Source organism: Schistocerca americana, chromosome 4 (assembly GCF_021461395.2).
Source record: "Schistocerca americana isolate TAMUIC-IGC-003095 chromosome 4, iqSchAmer2.1, whole genome shotgun sequence".
NCBI lineage: Eukaryota > Metazoa > Arthropoda > Insecta > Orthoptera > Acrididae > Schistocerca > Schistocerca americana.
In genome coordinates this window covers 279,155,041-279,174,661 of record NC_060122.1, presented here as the reverse complement: position 1 = coordinate 279,174,661, position 19,621 = coordinate 279,155,041, and the positions used below count along the sequence as shown (strand labels likewise).

The following is a 19,621-nucleotide window of genomic DNA, read 5'->3' as shown; positions in this document are numbered from 1 at the left end:
CTATTGAGTTGCAGACAAACACAACAAAAAGACTGTTACCCATGTCACTATTGGCCCAAGTGTCCCTCAGCAAAGAAAACACATGCACTTTCACACACGCAAGCACGCCTCACACATATTCAGCCACCAGTACCGGCACCTCTGATTGGATGATCTGAAAGCTGATACATCAGTCAGAAAATCTAATTAGTTGACTACAAGGTTCTCCAATTTCATGTTTAATTCTGTCTTGCAAAGTTCACAGTATTCTGATGAAGCAAACACCAATCATTATAAAATGGCATTGCATGTTGAATACATATATGCTAGTAGTTAATAGCTACTTGAGTAACTTCATTAGGAAGACAGATGCTCCTGACTACGAATGCTTCAGATTATGACATACATATGAATAACATTCGACACTCATCTCATGGTCAATGATGTTAAACTGTCTTAACAGATGAATCTTGATCAAAAACTAATCAAGTGAATTCTAACCTCTTGGGGTATTCAAGTGACTAGATAAGGAGAGATGGTGATGATCATTTCCTGATCACTGTACAGTATCCAGGTGCCCTCAACTAAATCTCAGATCTTGTCTGCACTGTTCTACAGAGACACCACAGTCACAACATATTGTGGCCCACAATTGGATGACAAATTTAAGTTCAGCAACTCTATGCATTCAAAAGGCAGAGGAGATTCAATGTCAAATCTCACTCTCTTCTTTCCTTTCACTTCCTTATCCATTTATGTAAATATTAACACAAACTATACTTTACAACCATTCCATACTATCATCCACTCTGCAAGGCCATAAAGCTGATAACCATACACATATAAATGATATGTAATGGTAGAGCACCTGTACTGTAGGGAGAAATACAGTGTTGCTCATAGCACATGGACTCATCTGTGCTTCAAAAGACAAATACCTTTTATTTGTACAGGGTTTCCAATAGAATAATATAATGTTTTTGGAGGCATAATAAGATTAGCTTATTTTTTTAAATAGTATATACATAGTTTAATGAGTGAAATTAAAATTCAATTTCTTAGTTTTACTTACAATATTGAAATTATAAAATATGTTATAGTTTACTTAAAGATTGTCATCCAATTTTATCAAGTTTTTTTTTCCTCATGCACTCATACAACTTCATTTGGGAGCTTCCCATTGTTCATTCTGTCATCACTGGTGGAGTTGCTGCAATTTCCTACTGAATGACATTCTTCAGTTCTGTAACTGAATGTCATTGAACATTGAACACTATATCTTTCAAATAATCTCAAAGGTTGAAATCATGGTTATGTCAGGTGAACATTCTGACAATAGGTGTACATTCTGACAATAGAATATTACGATGTCATGGAATCAAACATCCTGAAAAAATTTTCTGGAGACTTGCATGGGAATTATTGCTCCACTTTACTGTAGCCAAATTTCATTTGAACCAAACTTATTGTTTTGATAGCAGGAAGTTGTGCTACATTATTATCTACCAACAAAACATTACTGTTGCCTTGTGAGTTGCCTAAGACCAGTACACCTAAACGAACGAGATGGTGTAATGGTTAGCAGACTTGCATTCTCTAGGATGATGCTTCAAATCTCCGAGTGGCCATCCAGATTTAGGTCTTCTGTGATTTACCCAAATCACTTAAGGTGAGTTCTGAGATTGTTTCTCTGAAACAACATGTCCAATTTCTTTCCCTATTCTGAGCTTGTCCTCTGTCTGTAATGACCTCATTGTCATGGGACAGTAAACTCTTAATCTTCTGTCCTTCTTCTTCAACATGCCACATGTTGAAACTTTATGTCATATGATGCATCACTGAGAACTGGTCACTCGTGAACTTCTCATAGGTTAACAGCTGACCAGTACAGACAAGTCTGTTCATTGGAATACCCAGACAGAGAAAAATGTGTTTTGCTTACACATTTACACTTCATTCCTATTTATGGACAAAGTTTAAGGTAATAAAGAAAAATTCTTCTTACACATTGATCGTTAATGCCTGATGCAGTAGCATGCCTAACTGTAGAATACCAATGAGACTGTATATTGACAAACTTTCAGTGACAACGTTCTTATTCATTCTTGCACTGCATTTTCATTCTTTTGATTTTGTTTCCTAAGGAGATAGTTTTTTTTTCTGAAAAGCTATTGATCCACAGCAATATTATATTCCTCCTGGGACATGAAACATTTCAGTTTAAATTAAAACATGGATAAAATAAAAGCTGCATAATGATAATGGGAGTCTTTAAAACAAACTTCGGTGACAGAAGTGCAATTCGTATAACACATGATAGCTACGATACTGAAATGGTATGAGTAGTGCTAACATTCAATAATAGTATCAACATTTCACTGACAGTTGTGACAAAATATCAGTGGATACAAATTCATCAGATTACCCCATCACACACTGTACATATAATATGAAAGAGAAACTAACTGTAAATGCAATTTTTTCAGGGCTGATAAGAAATTAAGAGCATAAAGACAATTCCCCCAAGCAACAATACAGACATTTGGCATATTGCAGGGAACTGATTGTTCAGTATTAAGTGCAGAAATTTTGAATGAAACAAGGATTGAAAATATACACATATTTATGATAACTTCAGAGGTATCTGGATTGTGGAAGAAAATCTTTCTGTAAATTGTATAGCTATGGCTTTAGAGGTTTCTAGACTTTATCCTTTACATGTGACATGAGCAGTTTTGAGACAACTTGGATTGTGACTTCTTCTTGCTTACAGGTGCAGGTAGTCGGTGCTGCAGAAGCACTTCCCATTCTTGGCAGTAATGAGTCACCATTCTTGCTCAATCCATTGGTCACATTGGCGCTCTATGTACTCTCCAGTGTGCTGGTTCTAGCATCCAGTCTTGTCCTCTATCTCTACGGTTATGGCAGGTGAGATGGCTTTCTGTACTCATTTTTTACACAAGAAATGGCCTCCATTTTTCACACAAGAAAATTTAGCTGAACAGCATCCATGGCGTGTAACATATAGGTGTTATTAAACAAAAGGTGAAATTCTTTTTCTGCACCATGTGTTTTTTTCTTTCACATGGGGAATTTCTGGCACAATTTAATTGATTTGTGAGTAAAGGAGACAAGTTACCAAACAATACAAGCACAGACAGAGATTCACATTGCCACTGCCCAGTTATCTTAAGTGTGCCTAAACATTTCATTAAACACAATTTAAAAATAGATATGCAGTTTCTGCAACACAGAAAAGCAGAGGAAAAAGCTGATGATGGAGATGTCTGGCACATGATCAAATTTGTCTTTCTACTACAGATTCCCTGTTGTGAGGTCTAGGTTTTGCTGATGTGCATGGATTCCACAGCAATTTTTCCAAGTGAGGACTGATGGATGGGGCTGGGTGGGGGTTTGCAAGACTCTGAAATTGCTATTTTTTTATATAAATAACTTGGTGAATTTTGGGATATGTCACACCATAAGAACTAAATTTTTATAGATGACAACAAAAACTTATTATACCCAAGAGAGCTGATGTTTATCAACTCAATATCTGAATAAAAACTCTTTAATTCAGATTCCAGGGGAGGGAGACACAACCCCCCACTCCCACCCGCCACCCAGCCATCACTTGTGGATGCCAATGTTGATGTGATCATTAAAGTGTGTAACTGAATGATGTGGCACACTAGATTTTTTCATGTTTTTTTAATCACAATAAGAAAATGTTGTGCTTTTTGTTTCAGCAGCACCACAGGAGGAATTTTTCACATTCCTCTAATAGAGTGAGATATTGGGAATACAGCCATGCGATAGTATCTTCCACTTATTATATTTAGACATCATCTCTTGTTTTGAAGAAAATGTCCACACCAGTTGTATGTTTCTTTTATTTACATTATGACCAGTTTTTGGCCTCCAAACCATTGTCTAGTGGTCTATGTCATATGTCCTGGGAGGGCAGAGAACATTATGAGCCGTATTAGGATGCTTGACATACACCACTAGATAACAGTCTTGCAGACAGGTCGTGGTTTTAAATAAAAAGAAAAGTGCAACTCAAGTGGACATTTTCTTCAAACTATTACAACAATTGAAGCATTGTCACCATGATGTTCCACATGCTGGACAAGAAATTAATGATCTCTTGCCATCATTTATATGTGCTATATGTCAGGCAACTGTTCCTTGTTAACATACAATGTTGACAAGTTTGCTTACAGCCATTATCGTATGCTACTAACATATATTACATTTATTAAAATGTATGTTCTTCCAACTACAAAGCCAATGATGTATTGTAAAGATATTCCCTGCGACATGTTCAAATCCCATTTTGTCAGTCACTCTTGTCACCATGTAAGTAATCTAGTTTTGTGCCTGTACTGTCAATTATAATTTGCAACATTTTTTTTTTCTTTTGGCAGGTTTCTCTCATTTGTGCATGCGGAGCAAGAACGGCGGGCTGTGCTGGGACGGCGACCTGCAGCACGTGGCTGGGGGTACTTCACACACTGTGCAGCATTGTGTGCTCTGCTTGCCATTGCTGTCTGCAATGCGCCACTCCTGCATGATTACACAGCTGTATATCGTGGCAGCCTAGATGGTGCAGTACTCGCATGTGTAGTAGGTGGCATTTCACACCTTCTACTCTGGGTGCTGTTGTGGCTCCTACTCACCATTAAGCGACGCTGGGCTTTTCGTCTCCGGGTCAGTGTGGCTCGTGCCGAGGTGCGTTCGCCTCGGTCTGTGAGACTTGTGGCTGATGTAAAGCTGTCATCCCGTGATGCGGGCCCTGGTGCACCACTACTTGTAATAGGCAATGGCCGCACCTATGCTATTACGGAGAGCTCACCAAAGCGTGCCATCATGAGTGTTGTGCACCGTGTTGCTGCTGAGCGAAAGCCAAAGGCTGCACAAAGTAAGTCCACTTTCAAGTCAGTAACCTGCAAACATTTGTAAAAATTATGCATTTTGTACATTTTGTACAGATAATGATGATGTATCATTAGGGGAAAATATGCTACAGATCCCCCCACACTGAGCTGAAAATATCTTATGGTGCATGCCTATTGAGGTTCTATTTTTATGAGTCCGGCAATCATTTAAATGAAAAATTAGTGGAGATCTACAGTGGTTTGTACCTTCATGTATGGTTCATGTTCTGTTTGTGTCACACCCATAACAGTGATTTTCCCAGCTGCTGCCTATGAGTGTGAGTCTCTTCATGACTCACAGTTGAAACCATTATCACGAGCATAAAATGTATAATTATATCACACATGTCATGACATTATCATTGGCTCAGAAATATTAAATAATGTACATGTCTCTAAAATCTGGCATATATCTCAGGCATTGTAATTAAGGCCGAATTAATGGAGCGAGTAAGAAACTGCAAAGAGGCTGTTAAAATGAAAGAGAAGTATGGCAGGAACCACAATGTTACTTGTGACAAGTGACACTGATATCCACACAGAATGATTTTTGTAGCAATTTGTCTTGTCAATGGAATATACTATCCAATCACATATAAAATCCACTGTAACCTTTGAAAGCCTTTTTATATGGTCATGATCATCAACCAGTTGTCCACCCACATGAATGACCACTGTAAATTGAGGCCAAGGGTAAGGTTGGCCATCGAACAGTGAAACATGCAACTTAGCACACCACATTCAACTTTAATATTTGCTGCATAACTGTTCTTCCAAGGTATCTTTCCATTATGCTTAATTTATGCCAGTCCTCACCTTACACCAGTATTTTATAACTTTCATTCCCTTTATAGGTTGCTGAAACAACAATCATATTGTTCTCTTAGTGGTCTCTCTTTCCTATTTACGTGCCTCTCTCCATCCAACAACCTACTCTACATCACTGTGTTTAACATACTGCTAAATCTTCCTATATCATGGTGAAGATTAAATGATCCTGTATTTCTAATCTCTTTTCTTCCTGTCTCTTCTTCTTATCTCCACCCTCCTCTTCCCATCACCTTGGCCTAGTAAGGTTCCAATCCTAGGCAGAGAAGCTATGTATACACTCTGAAAAAGAACTAATGTTCATAAGAAGAGCCACTATGTTGTAGTTCTTATTTATATGTCTATCCACCAACCAATGTTTTTATTAGCTTGATAGTTCCATAAGATATCTTGTGTGTTCAGTACCATTATGTGTGGAAATTTTAACCCTTGTGGTACAAAGGGGTAGAAAGGTACATGGTGTCCAATATTCTAAAATATTGTAATCTAGTCAGTTACTTTATACTTTAAACTATTCAGAAAATGTTTTTCTTTTTTTTTTTAATTTTTCTACTAGATTCCACATAAGTTTTAAACTTTTCAGTTTACTTAACAAAAAAATTTAAATTTCAGTAGTAGATGTCACTTTCCCCAGTGAAAGTCATATTCAATATTTCCAGCTTCATGGCCTCACATCAAAAGCTCCCTAAAAAGCATGTTAGTGTAAAAGTCAACAGCAATGAACAATATTCGCATTTTTTAAAATTTTTTTGTGGTGGCCACAAAGTATCCCCCTCCCTCCCCCCTTGATAGTACATGTTATTGAAAGTGTGTTGATATTGCTGAGGGAGTGCTAACAGATATTTTCAGGTTCTGGACCCTACTTACACATCAGTACCTCTTTATGCTAGGATAAATCATATACTAAGTTACAATGAAAGAACTGGAAAAGATATTCATATTTGCATGTTCCTTAAGTTTATTATGATTGTTGTTGATTTATTACCTTCAAAGTTTCATATCCTCCTCCATAAATTGCTGTACTTCTATTTTCTTACTGTGCACATTTTTGCAGGTATTGATGATATAAATGAGGAACAAGTGTACTGGTTGCGGCCAAAACCACCTTCACCAAAGACTTCTCCAGATTCTGACAGATTAACATGGTTGAATCGCAAATTAAGCACAAATACGAAACACAAAGTCACATTTGATGATTCACTTTCAACATCAAAGTAAGTGTCGCTCCAAAATAATTTACTAGAAACATTTTGCAAATTAGTTTGATGTTACTTTGGAGGTACATCTATTACAGGAAAGGAAAGTGTCTCTTAGCAAAGTCTCCCAAAAGTGGGAGCAAAGGCAAGAAGGGCCCACAGAATGGTTTGGAGCAAGAGTCAGAAGATGATGGTGACTATGCAACACTGCGAGAGCTGCCTCGAGCAGAAAATGAGGAAAACAAGGTATGCATCAGTGCTTATAAGCCCTGGAGTCTGAAATGTAGATTGACCATAAAGCAAATTATGGATTCGATAAATACTGCTGCTATATATTTTCGGCATGGTCTTATAAGAAAAGCATAAATACAGTGTAGAGTGAAACCATGAAAAGTCCAGATTGAAAAATCAACAATATTATGAAAAAGATAGATTACTACTCTCGACATAATGACGGTGCATAGAGTTGCAGACAGGTATGACGAAGACACTGTTACGTACAAGCTTTTGGCCAAAGGCTTCTTCACAAAAGAAAAATGCACACACATTCACAAAAGCAAGCACACCTCACACACATATGACTACTAACTCCAGCTGTTCTGGCCAGAATGCCAATAAAATGTAGAATAAGACAATTTTAATGACTGGGAGTATAAAGTGAATGGGCTCTGCAACATAGTTGTGTGAAAGTTGTACGAAAAATGAGGAAATTGAATAATTTTTTGTTTCATCCATCTTATTTGCATTGATATAAAATTCAGCTGTATTGGTTACTGGTTTCTGACTGACACACACATTCTCAAACCACACAACTAAAAATCACAAAGTACATATCTAACAATATTGCATACAAACAGTATGTATGTCAACATTATAGGTACTCATATGCTTATAAACATGCCCTGCTATTAGCCACTATTATTCATGTGTTACAAACAATATGTATGTCCACATTACAGGTACTCAATGCTTATAGACATACCTTGCTCTTAGCCATAATTATTCATACAGTATGGTGACAAAAGGCTTCTGTAGAGCAAAGCATACAGTGAGCAATAAGTGCCCACATTGATTAGCCTGTATGTCTGTTGCAGCTGACTGACACAACCAGACTGACAAATACTACCTACAGTAGTCAACAAGATATCTTTGTAGGTGTTGCCCTCATACATACGAGCATGCGCATATTGATGCCTATTAGTTTTCTATGGTGCTGCAGCAACCATTGTCATTAAATGAAAAGATTTTTAAAAGTAAAGAAATATCAAATGCTGATAATTTTGTTTCACAAAATAATGTAGCAATCAAATGAAAATATCCATTTTACATTACATGAAATGTTAACAATTTTTCTTTTTTTTTTTACAAAATAACATAGCATCCAAACAGAACATACAAAGACAGGAGGTGATATCATAGCACACCCTCTTGTACACAGCCCCATATTTTTGTAGCAGATTACAATACCAAGCATTACTACCTTGCCTACAAGGAGTCAATGTTAAAACCTAAAATATGCTGTTCAATACTGTATGTTGGCCACATACTGTCTAAAAATGAAATAAGGTAAAAGACATAAAACAATTACAGCCTTACAAATTACATTATTAGTGTACTTTTGGTACTAAACCCATAGTAACGATTTAAATAAGCATTACACGGCACCATACTGAGCATCATATGATGCATTCATCATTCATGGTGCTAAGGCACATTCAAAACCAAGCCTTATATGTGCATTGATCATACATATAATCGTATGTAAATATATTAAAATATTATATAATGTGCCAGTAATATATTATTACCGTCTGTCCACCTGCAACATTGTTACGAGGGACCCTTTACCACACAACACTGGTACAAAGTGCACTCCGCCATGCAACTCCGTTGAAGCATCCACTGCCATGCAAAATTGGTATGGTGACCTGGTGCTGCAGTCAGACAGGCTTATGCCTCTGTGAGCAATTCCAAAGAGTTACGGCATTCACCATTATAGGGCTGTGGCATCAATTTCATAGTAGTGGGGGACTTTAATTCATTGTGGTGCAGCCAATTTGTTTGAAATATTTACAATTTACCTGTATATACACAAACCTTCCTCATGGATCATTCTATTTATTACCGAAAATCATATCAAAATCCCTACAGTAGTTGCTGAGAATAGCCCTAACATACAGACAGAACTGCAATAGGGGAATTCAATTTATGTATGTATGGCGCTTGAATTTATATATGTTGTTGTTCTTGTGGTCTTCAGTCCTGGGACTGGTTTGATGCAGCTCTCCATGCTACTCTATCCTGTGCAAACTTCTTCATCTCCCAGTACCTACCGCAACCTATGTCCTTCTGAATCTGCTTAGTGCATTCGTCTCTTGGTCTCCCTCTACGATTTTTACCCTCAACTCTGCCCTCCAATACTAAACTGGTGATCCCTTGATGCCTCAGAACATGTCCTACCAACCGATCCCTTCTTCTAGTCAAGTTGTGCCACAAACTTCTCTTTTCCCCAATCCTATTCAACACTTTCTCATTAGTTATGTGATCTACACACCTAATCTTCAGCATTCTTCGGTAGCACCACATTTCGAAAGATTCTACTCTCTTCTTGTCCAAAATATTTATCGTCCATGGATTTTAATACCTACTCCGAATTTTTCTTCTGTTTCCTTCGCTGCTTGCTCAATATACAGATTTAATAACATCGGGAGAGGCTACAACCCTGTCTCACTCCTTTCCCAACCACTGCTTCCCTTTCATGTCCCTCGACTCTTATAACTGCAATCTGTTTTCTGTACAAATTGTAAATAGCTTTTCGCTCCCTGTATTTTACCCCTGCCACCTTCAGAATTTGAAAGAGAGTATTCCAGTCAACATTGTCAAAAGCTTTCTCTAAGTCTACAAATGCTAGAAACATAGGCTTGCCTTTCCTTAACCTTGCTTCTAAGATAAGTCGTAGGGTCAGTATTGCCTCACGTGTTCCTATATTTCTACGGAATCCAATCTGATCTTACCCAAGGTCGGTTTCTACTAGTTTTTCCATTCGTCTGTAAAGAATTCGCGTTAGTATTTTGCAGCCGTGACTTATTAAAATGATAGTTTGGTAATTTTCACATCTGTCAACACCTGCTTTCTTTGGGATTGGAATTATTATATTCTTCTTGAAGTCTGAGGGTATTTCGCCTGTCTCATACATCTTGCTCAACAGATCATAGAGTTTTGTCAGGAATGGTTCTCCCAAGGCTGTCAGTAGTTCTAATGGAATGCTGTCTACTCCCGGGGCTTTGTTTCGACTCAGGTCTTTCAGTGCTGTGTCAAACTCTTCACGCAGTATCATATCTCCCATTTCATCTTCATCTACATCCTCTTCCATTTCCATGATATTGTCCTCAAGAACATCGCCCCTGTATAGAACCTCTGTATACTCCTTCCACCTTTCTTCTTTCCCTTCTTTGCTTAGAACTGGGTTTCCATCTGAGCTCTTGATATTCATACAAGTGGTTCTCTTTTCTCCAAAGATCTCTTTAATTTTCCTGTAGGCAGTATCTATCTGACCCCCTAGTGAGATAAGCCTCTACATCCTTACATTTGTCCTCTAGCCATCCCTGCTTAGCCATTTTGCACTTCCTGTTGATCTCATTTTTGAGACATTTGTATTCCTTTTTGCCTGCTTCATTTACTGCATTTTTATATTTTCTCCTTTCACCAATTAAATTCAATATTTCTTCTGTTACCCAAGGATTTCTACTAGCCCTCATCTTTTTTCCTACTTGATCCTCTGCTGCCTTCACTATTTCATCCCTCAAAGCTACCCATTCTTCTTCTGCTGTATTTCTTTCCCCCATTCTTGTCAATTGTTCCCTTATGCTGTTCCTGAAACTCTCTACAACCTCTGGTTCTTTCAGTTTATCCAGGTCCCATCTCCTTAAATTCCCACCTTTTTGCAGTTTCTTCAGTTTTAATCTACAGTTCATAACCAATAGATTGTGGTCAGAGTCCACATCTGCCCCTGGAAATGTCTTACAATTTAAAACCTGGTTCCTAAATCTCTGTCTTACCATTATATAATCTATCTGAAACCTGTCAGTATCTCCAGGCTTCTTCCATGTATACAGTCTTCTTTTATGATTCTTGAACCAAGTGTTAGCAAAATTCTACCAGGTGACTTCCTCTTTCGTTGCTTACCCCCAATCCATATTCACCTACTACGTTTCCTTCTCTCCCTTTACCTACACTTGAATTCCAGTCACCCATGACTATTAAATTTTTGTCTCCCTTCACTATCTGAATAATTTCTTTTATTTCATCATACATTTCTTCAATTTCTTCGTCATCTGCAGAGCTAGTTGGCATATAAACTTGTACTACTGTGGTAGGCATGGGCTTCGTATCTATCTTGGCCGCAATAATGCGTTCCCTATGCTGTTTGTAGTAGCTTACTCGCATTCCTATTTATTATTAAACCTACTCCTGCATTACCCCTATTTGATTTTGTGTTTATAACCCTGTAGTCACCTGACCAGAAGTCTTGTTCCTCCTGCCACCGAACTTCACTAATTCCCGCTATATCTAATTTATGAAATAAGTATAAGGCAGATGAGTTGTTTCAGCTTGATTTGGCATACCTGAAGAAATTTGTGGATTCTTTTTCTCACCTGACTGAGGCCATTATCAAGGCTAGAGGCAGCATTACATGGTATCAGCACGATCTTACCTGGGAGTGACTAATTTTTTGTCTTGTAGGCGTACAGTCATGGAGTAACTACAATGTTGAAGCGCTGTTGTGCATTTCATTTTCTTTCCATTGGCTCTTTTACAATGGGAATTAAATATGAATTATAGTTTGAAATAAAACTTTAACTGACATTTCACACCTTGGGACTAATTTTCTGCAATGAGAGGTCATAATACCATGCACAGACTGTCTGCCATTGCCATGCGCTAGTTCATTTGCAGTTTTCGGGTAGTGTAATGAATATAAGTATTTCACTGTCAGTCACTATTGGCAGGACATTTAAATGTCAACAATCATAGCTCACTCCCTGTTGTCTGATCTTTAACCAAGGTGCAACTGACAGCCAGTGCAACAATGCTATAGGAAATATCAAATAACAAATAGCAAATAACAAATAACAAATTATTCCGGGTGTAACTTACTGAAAACTGCTTAATTTAACATATACTATCTAGAGAGTTTAACATGTTTCATTATTTTATAGTGATAAAGTATTAACAACAATATAGAATGAAGAAAAGCAGAAATAATGTAACAGATAAGCCTCAGGACTTCAAACTGGTCATTTGCCTTGTGTGAGCAGAGCCCTTCCATTCAATCAATCCAAGTACATTTCAGCAATTGTCTCAATGCTCATATTTGTCACTAGTTTCTCTCCTCATTACTTTCAAATGAACAGTTATCATTTATGTGAAATTTATGTGTTATCATTTATGTATTGCAGTGTAATTCATCTCCTTTACTGCATCATAGACACTGAAGTATGCAGCATAATAATCACTAGTACAAACCCCATGGAAAAATGCACCTCAAATACTAACTACAATAGAAAACATATTTCTTCAGACCCTGAATGGTCGTGAATTATCAGTTGAGGTATATACAAGGAGCAAACTGATGATTGGTTAAGTCTCATCCATAAACAAAACAGCTACTTCATTCATAGGCTAACAAAATATGAACATTTAATTTTATGTTTTAATATGCAAACATATATTCCACAGTGACCACATAAATGAAATCATGGAGCTTAGAGCATATATACAGGATGGTCACAATCAGTCTGAAAAGCATGTAAGGGTGTTGCAGTGTATGCTGTACTGAGAAGTAACTGTAAAGAAAAAAAATTAAATACGTCATACCATATCCGAGCTATTTACCATTGAAATTAGCTAGTCAGTGTACACACGAATTCAAGCAGCAGCACGTGCTAAAATATGGTAATGCACAAACATCTATGGATCTGTGAGTTGCCACTTCTTGAAATGCTGATTACCAGTTAAAATGTATCTTTTTAGGAAGTGAGCAAAAGCTACTTAGTTCAGTTTCAGGACACCAAACAAAGAACAAGTTTGGTGACACAGTCTCTACCAGGTTGCTTGAATTTATGCGTGTGGCAGCCTGACTGGCTAACTTCAATGCTAAGTAATTGAGAAAGGCACAATGTATCCAATTTTTTTCCCTAACAATTATTTCTCATCACAACCTCCCCTGCAACTCCGTTACATGCTTTTCAGACTGTTTCTGACCGTCTTATATATAGTAAAATCCTAAGTCGCTGAACTACGAAGTAACAAATTTGAAACCAACAGTGCATGAGATCTGACTGTTCATTTAGTCAAAATACAAACCATTTGGCATGATACATTGCTCAACATGATTTTTAAAACTCAGGGCCTTAGAGAAGCTTCTTTCAGAATTGCCTCAACTTTGTTGGTTACACTTTTGTGGATCTACTCTGTTGTGTTGAATCTTGAAAGTTTCAGGAGTATTTTCAGTTTTGAGAAGAAGAAATAGACCAGAGGTTACAAATATAGTGAATGGAATGAAACATTCGAACTTGCATTTTACAAAGGGAATAGTAGGAGTCATTGCTGCCTAATGAGTCAAGGCATTAGGAAAATATCACTGGAGCTGAAGAGACTGGGTCAAGTTTAGGATTAAAATTAGCAAGCATCCAAACATTTCCTGACAGAATTATTTATTTACTGTTCCACTTGAAAACACATATTCTTTGTGAAAAATGACACTCCTAACAAAGAAACGGGTTCTTTACCCTTGATTTTTGGAAGCACAGGTCTTTTGACCCTACCTGTTTGGAAATCTGAAACTTTGTTTCATGATCATGAACAAAACATCACCAGTACTAATCTTGCCTAAAATGTTTTTGTCACAGCCAGTCATCGTCAACAACTCTAAAAAAAATTAACTTTGATGTCCCATGTCAGGCTGTATGGGACAAATCTGTCACACAGCTTCCAAAAGTGTCAATGGGAAAGTTGTAAATCGAAAGGGAAGTTTGCATTCACTGCTACAGCATACAGTAACATAGTCTTATTGATTCCCAGAGACAGTCAATAATGCCGATTGCAAGCTTATTTGCTGAGATTCCTGATGAAAGTTTAAATCACATTCCCTCTATAAATTTGAAAGGCCAAAGATCATAAATCTAAATTTTATGGTAACACTGTGTGACATATCTAGTTACTTCATGCACTGTCAGAAGGATAGCAGCAGGACTAAATATTATGAAACATGGGCATGGATTAATAAACCCTGCAAAATAAGTTTATTGCTAACGAGAACTTTTTTTACATATTGCAGAAGTACATGTGCTACTTTGTTTAGCACAGTTGACTTCACTTACCTCTCATATATTTGTGATAACACTCTTGTGTACCATTTGTGGAGGATGAATGTTAGCAGCACACAGTGGCACTGTAATATTTACACTTGTTTATTCATTTTCTTCTGTGATTCAGGTATTCATACATTCATTAGCATCCACAAGGAGAATGGAACAAAAGGGGACACTTGCCCATGCTGATTTCCTTGTTACAGCTGTACTGTTTTTGTGCTAGATGAGACGGAAAAAGTGTGCAATTTCAGGCTCTATAAAATTTCCTTTCCAGGACTGGGATGTTCTCAGTGTCTATGGGTGTAATACAGCACCACATACAGTCACAGAACTACAAATCCTGCTTTCCAGTTAGTAGAGCTGCACAGTCATGTGACACATGGGAGACATGAGCATTGCCTTGGTTTAGTCCCAGGCTGTTACAAAATGATTCTGCCATGAGGACAGTTTTGGGAGGTTTCCCCACATTCATTGTGATGTTCACTGACACTGGGCTGTATTTTACCTAGCCAAAAATAAAAAATGTATCTTGGAAAATATATTTAGCTGAACTTCAGTTATGCCACTCACAATAAACATTATATAGTATGAAAGAAATGGCATAAATCATAAATACATTAACATGATAAGATGTGAAGTATTATGAGAAAACTAACTATTGTAGAAGGCATCAAAGTTCAGTAAATTTATTCATTTATATTTCCCATATTGAGAAGAATTAATGTAGTACTTTCTCTATCATTCTGACATATTTTCTATTTCCAAACTTTATTTATTGTTTCAACTTAACATAAAGAGTATTTTATAGCTTTATTCTATAACTCATTCAGATTCTTGATTTAATCATATGAGGTTGTAATTTCAGCAGTCATATTCATATCAACAACATAAAAGATGTACTTGCATGTACCACTGAAATATGCATATCGTTTTGATGCCAGAGTAATCTACCTTATAAGTACAAAGTAGATTTACTATCGATCTTTTGAGATGCAATGAGTTTTGTGTATTTTTGTCAAATTTAGTATTTGCGGTATGTCATATTTTCAAACTCATCGAATTATTCATATGAAAACTGGATATTTGCCCACCCTTTGAAAAATTCCTACAGATGCCCATGTATACATTGACTGTATTTCCACATATCTTTTTATTCTACATCACATTTCTTATAATACAAACTATACCTTGAATTGTTCTCATTTCACTGATGAATTCAAAGCTGTTTCTGTTCACCATAACATGGCCTGCAATGAATGCTTCAGCTTACTTATGTGTGCTTAAATATTCTTTTAAATGATACTGCATGGTGTATATCCAGATTCCATTTATCTTTTCATTTATGAAAATATCAATACTACTCCCAATAAGACACACTTTATTAACTAAATTGTTACTGGTTACATGTTGCTTATAGAATGCTAATAACTACATTCAATGCTTGCGCAACCATCAAGGATGTGATATCTAACACATTTTTTCCTTACAACTGTTTTAATTATTTTGCATCTAAACTCATAAGAAAATGTTCAAAAGGCCAAGATGCTAGTAAAGCATTTAATTCAATAACCAGTTTCAGGCAAAACTACGTTTACATCTTTGGGTCCCATGCTGTACAAATTTACATATCACCTCCATCTGTGCTATGTACCATGTCACATCACACATATGCATGTGAAGATCATGAAAATCATTGGATATCAGCATGTCAAATTTAAAACAAGCAATATTTACAAACATAAGAATAGCTGCCAAATATAAGTGGTCTTGCTCACACAACAACTGACTACTGACTCTACAAAGTCTGTAGTCCGCTTTTGTGTGAGCATGCCAATGTTCAGTGTTTTTCAAGAGTTTCACATGCATATTTATGATGTGACATGATACATAACACAGCTGGAGGAGATTATGTGAATTTGTAGAGCATAAGATCTGAAAATGGTAATGTAGTCTCACCAAATCTGGTTATTGAAATAAATGCTTTACTAGTGATCTTGGCTTTTCAAAGTTTTTCTCCTGAGTTTATTACACTGCAGATCGTATCCATTCTGGCACAATGTCAGGAATACATATTTTTCTATCTGTCAGCTATTCAATTTAGGGAGTAAATTTCCTACTGTCTATGGAATATCTGAAGCTGCTGTGAATTCTTTGGAAACAGAATACTGTTTACTTCCACAAACTCTTACCTGTTATTGTAACTTGCTCTAAGTTGTGTAATTGCATGCTTACAGCTGCTGGATTCAGCCTCTCGTGAAGACAGCTCCAGTACATATGGGCTTACTAACAAAGATCTGACTCCTGGTGACTACGAAGATCCCAGTCCCTTACTAACACCTGAGCCCCATGGAGAGCCAAGCAGCTCTCACCCAGTAACGGCTCCTGTCACTGTTTCTGTTCACAACAGCTCAGAACCAAACCAGGTACTAAACAAAGGCTGTCGTATAGTTTTCTAGTTTGTATGACCCGTTAGTCCAGTTAGAAACATAGCACCTCTGTGTGTTAACAATGTATTACATTCTGAATGTAATCTTTTGATATAATTTTGTTAGCAAATACTTGAAAGTTAGGGTGGCTCATACATCTTGTTTGTTGCTTGTTCATATTTTATTGCAACATGTATTTCATTCTGAATAAAATTCTAAGCTGATATGCAACATGAAATCCAATAGAAGAATGATATAAGTATAAATTTTGTCATATGAGAATGTGATGAAGTCCATTTAGCAAACTATTAGAAAAGAAAAAAAATCAGAGAGCTAAAGTGCAGAATTCATCGCTACACTGTTGTCTGCATTATATGTTGGGAGCTTACCCAGTTGTGTCTCAAACACAATGCAGACAAAGACGATGAATCGCCTCCTCCTCCCTCCCTCTCTCTTGTTTTAAGTTTAATACTGAGGGATGTTATCTCCTATGTAATCAGATTGTATGTTGTTAGTAAAGAACAAGTATGCCTCTGCCAGACCATTATTTATAGTAATTAAAAAAATCTTAAGTCACAGGATTGCAAAATGGAAGTACAGAAGCAATATACTGTCATATTTTTGGGTGTAAAGTAAGAATGATGTACATTAATTGTTATACTCATTTCTAATAATGATGAAGGTAAAAGAATAAGGCTACCACACATTTATTAACTCTTCTTAAATATAAAATGGAGCCTTAAATATTTTTCTGAACTGTGACTTAGACTTGTGCATAAGATTTGCAGAAAACAACTTATTCACTTCAGTGTAATTAACATCTTGCATAATCTATTTATGGATAAATTAGAAAGTCATTCTGACAGCATTTCAGTATTTACTGTAATAATCTTGTTTTATATAATCACTTCACTATATTTAATGTGGGCAGTATACAAGGATCATGTTTGCATGCAGGTTTGAGTTTTTTATTAGTTTCACTCTAATAGCATCTATTACTACTCTAAGGAAATAAATTCTAGTTTTCTTAAATCACCTTATCTTTTCAGTTGTAATTTCTGTATGTCCATTGGGACAGCATAAGTGATGGGAATCTACCAGCTCAATTAAGTAAGGTGACAGTTTGGTATTTTTGATGTTGTTGATGGCTTAAGAATAACAGGTGCTTGTCTGCTCCTTCTTTAATACTTTCTTCAGTTTGTGAGAGTTTAATACCTTCTAACACTGCAATCTGCCTGAACTGTATCCTATTTTTAAAACTGTGCTTCCATTAAGCTGTTTAAGTACATATTTGATATTAAGGCTGCATGTTAAAATAAACCAGGGATTTAATTAAACAGAAAGATATTAACACTATTTCAGACAGAACAGGAATGTCATTTCACCAGCTGATGAAACAAAAATAACTGGAGCAGGGTTACAAAATGCATAAAATAGACCTTTATAACTCTTAAAGCACTTCTGTTAGAAGAGAAACTGATATAAAGAAAATAAACAAAGCAAACAGAGATTTATAGATGTCACTAAACAAAAAGAATCATAGTTTCTAATGCCATGTAGGAGCAAGGTGCATGGAAGCAGACAGAATTAACAATGGAGTAGTTACTGAGAATGAACTCCTAATAATGACATGTATGTAGACATTAGGTCAAAGAAGAGAGCTAAAACCAATGACGGGGTGCTGAAAAAAATGAATAAGATGTGAAAGTGACAAAAATTATTGCTTTTTAACTTATACCTTGTCTCTCTCCATGCTGTGAGGTAACTTATCCTTATCCTTTGATCAATTGTTCTGTACCTTAAGCTTTCCTTCTTCCCCCCCCCCCCCCCCCCCCCCCACCCAATATTTCCTTTTTGCTTTCTCTCTCAGTGAGGGAATTCTGAAGACTAGAGATTTGTTCTTATGATCATGGTTTCAGTAATGGGTAAGTAGACATTCCTCTTCTGTTCAAAACAGTGTTGAAAGAAGAATATACATATTCAGTAAAACAATGGAAAATCCAGGATGGAATGTAACAATATTATGAGAAGGAAAGCTGCTACTCACCATATAGTGTAGATGCTGAGTTGCAAGTATACACAACATCTCTGCTATATGGTGAGCAGCAGCTTTCCTTCTCATAATATAAATATACTTATTCATATTTTCAAACTTTGGCAACTGCTCCATAGAACAAACGGACTTATTTAACAAAAGAAATGAAACAGTAGCATGACACATGTTTCACAAAACACAAAATTCCTCTGTCATCAGTTACTTCATATAAGAGACGGTATTATGAAAATGAGACAGATTAGATAATGAGCATGGCATACACAATGCTACAGCAGGAAGATGTATGTATAAAAGTGCCCTTTATTAGGAATCAGGAAGGAACAGCGTGAATGTTCACTGCTGTGCCATCTGTCTGTTAGACATGCTCAATGTGAGGTTAGTGAGTTGTGTGGTCATCTAACTTCATTATGGAGGTCAGAAAAGAGGAACAGTGAGGTTTAGCAGGTTTTTGACAGCATAAGGAGTGTTGGGAAGTGAAATTCATGCCCAAATGTCTGCTATATATGGCAAACACAGTATGACATGAGCATGTGTTTATATGGAATACATGATTTTGTGAAGGTTGGGTGTCATTGAAAGACACCATTTGGTTAGGACTGGTTCATCATGCCATTATTACATGTCATTGCTGCAGTGGATGCTGCTGTCACAAACAACAGAGGGCAGATGGTGGAAGAAGTTTGGCTCATGTTACGCATCAGTCACAGTACTGCTCATACCATCCTGATCAAGTATTTGCAGTTCCAGAAAATTTGTGCACAATGGGTTCCACACAGCCTGACTGAGTCCAGAAGTTGAACAAAATGTAAACCTCTGTGTGGCA

The 19,621-nt window shown here is 36.7% G+C and overlaps 1 protein-coding gene across 1 annotated transcript in view; it reads left to right on the top strand.

The window, feature by feature from the left end:
* Nucleotides 1–19,621, top strand: part of LOC124613012 (protein tincar) — a gene marked incomplete at its 5' end in the record, with an annotated part of 42,036 nt that overhangs the window by 11,699 nt on the left and 10,716 nt on the right. The window contains 5 exons of the mRNA XM_047141566.1: nt 2,753–2,907; nt 4,410–4,903; nt 6,802–6,961; nt 7,042–7,189; nt 16,551–16,739. Coding sequence (XP_046997522.1) covers nt 2,753–2,907; nt 4,410–4,903; nt 6,802–6,961; nt 7,042–7,189; nt 16,551–16,739 — 1,146 coding nt within the window. The remainder of the gene's footprint in view (nt 1–2,752; nt 2,908–4,409; nt 4,904–6,801; nt 6,962–7,041; nt 7,190–16,550; nt 16,740–19,621) is intronic.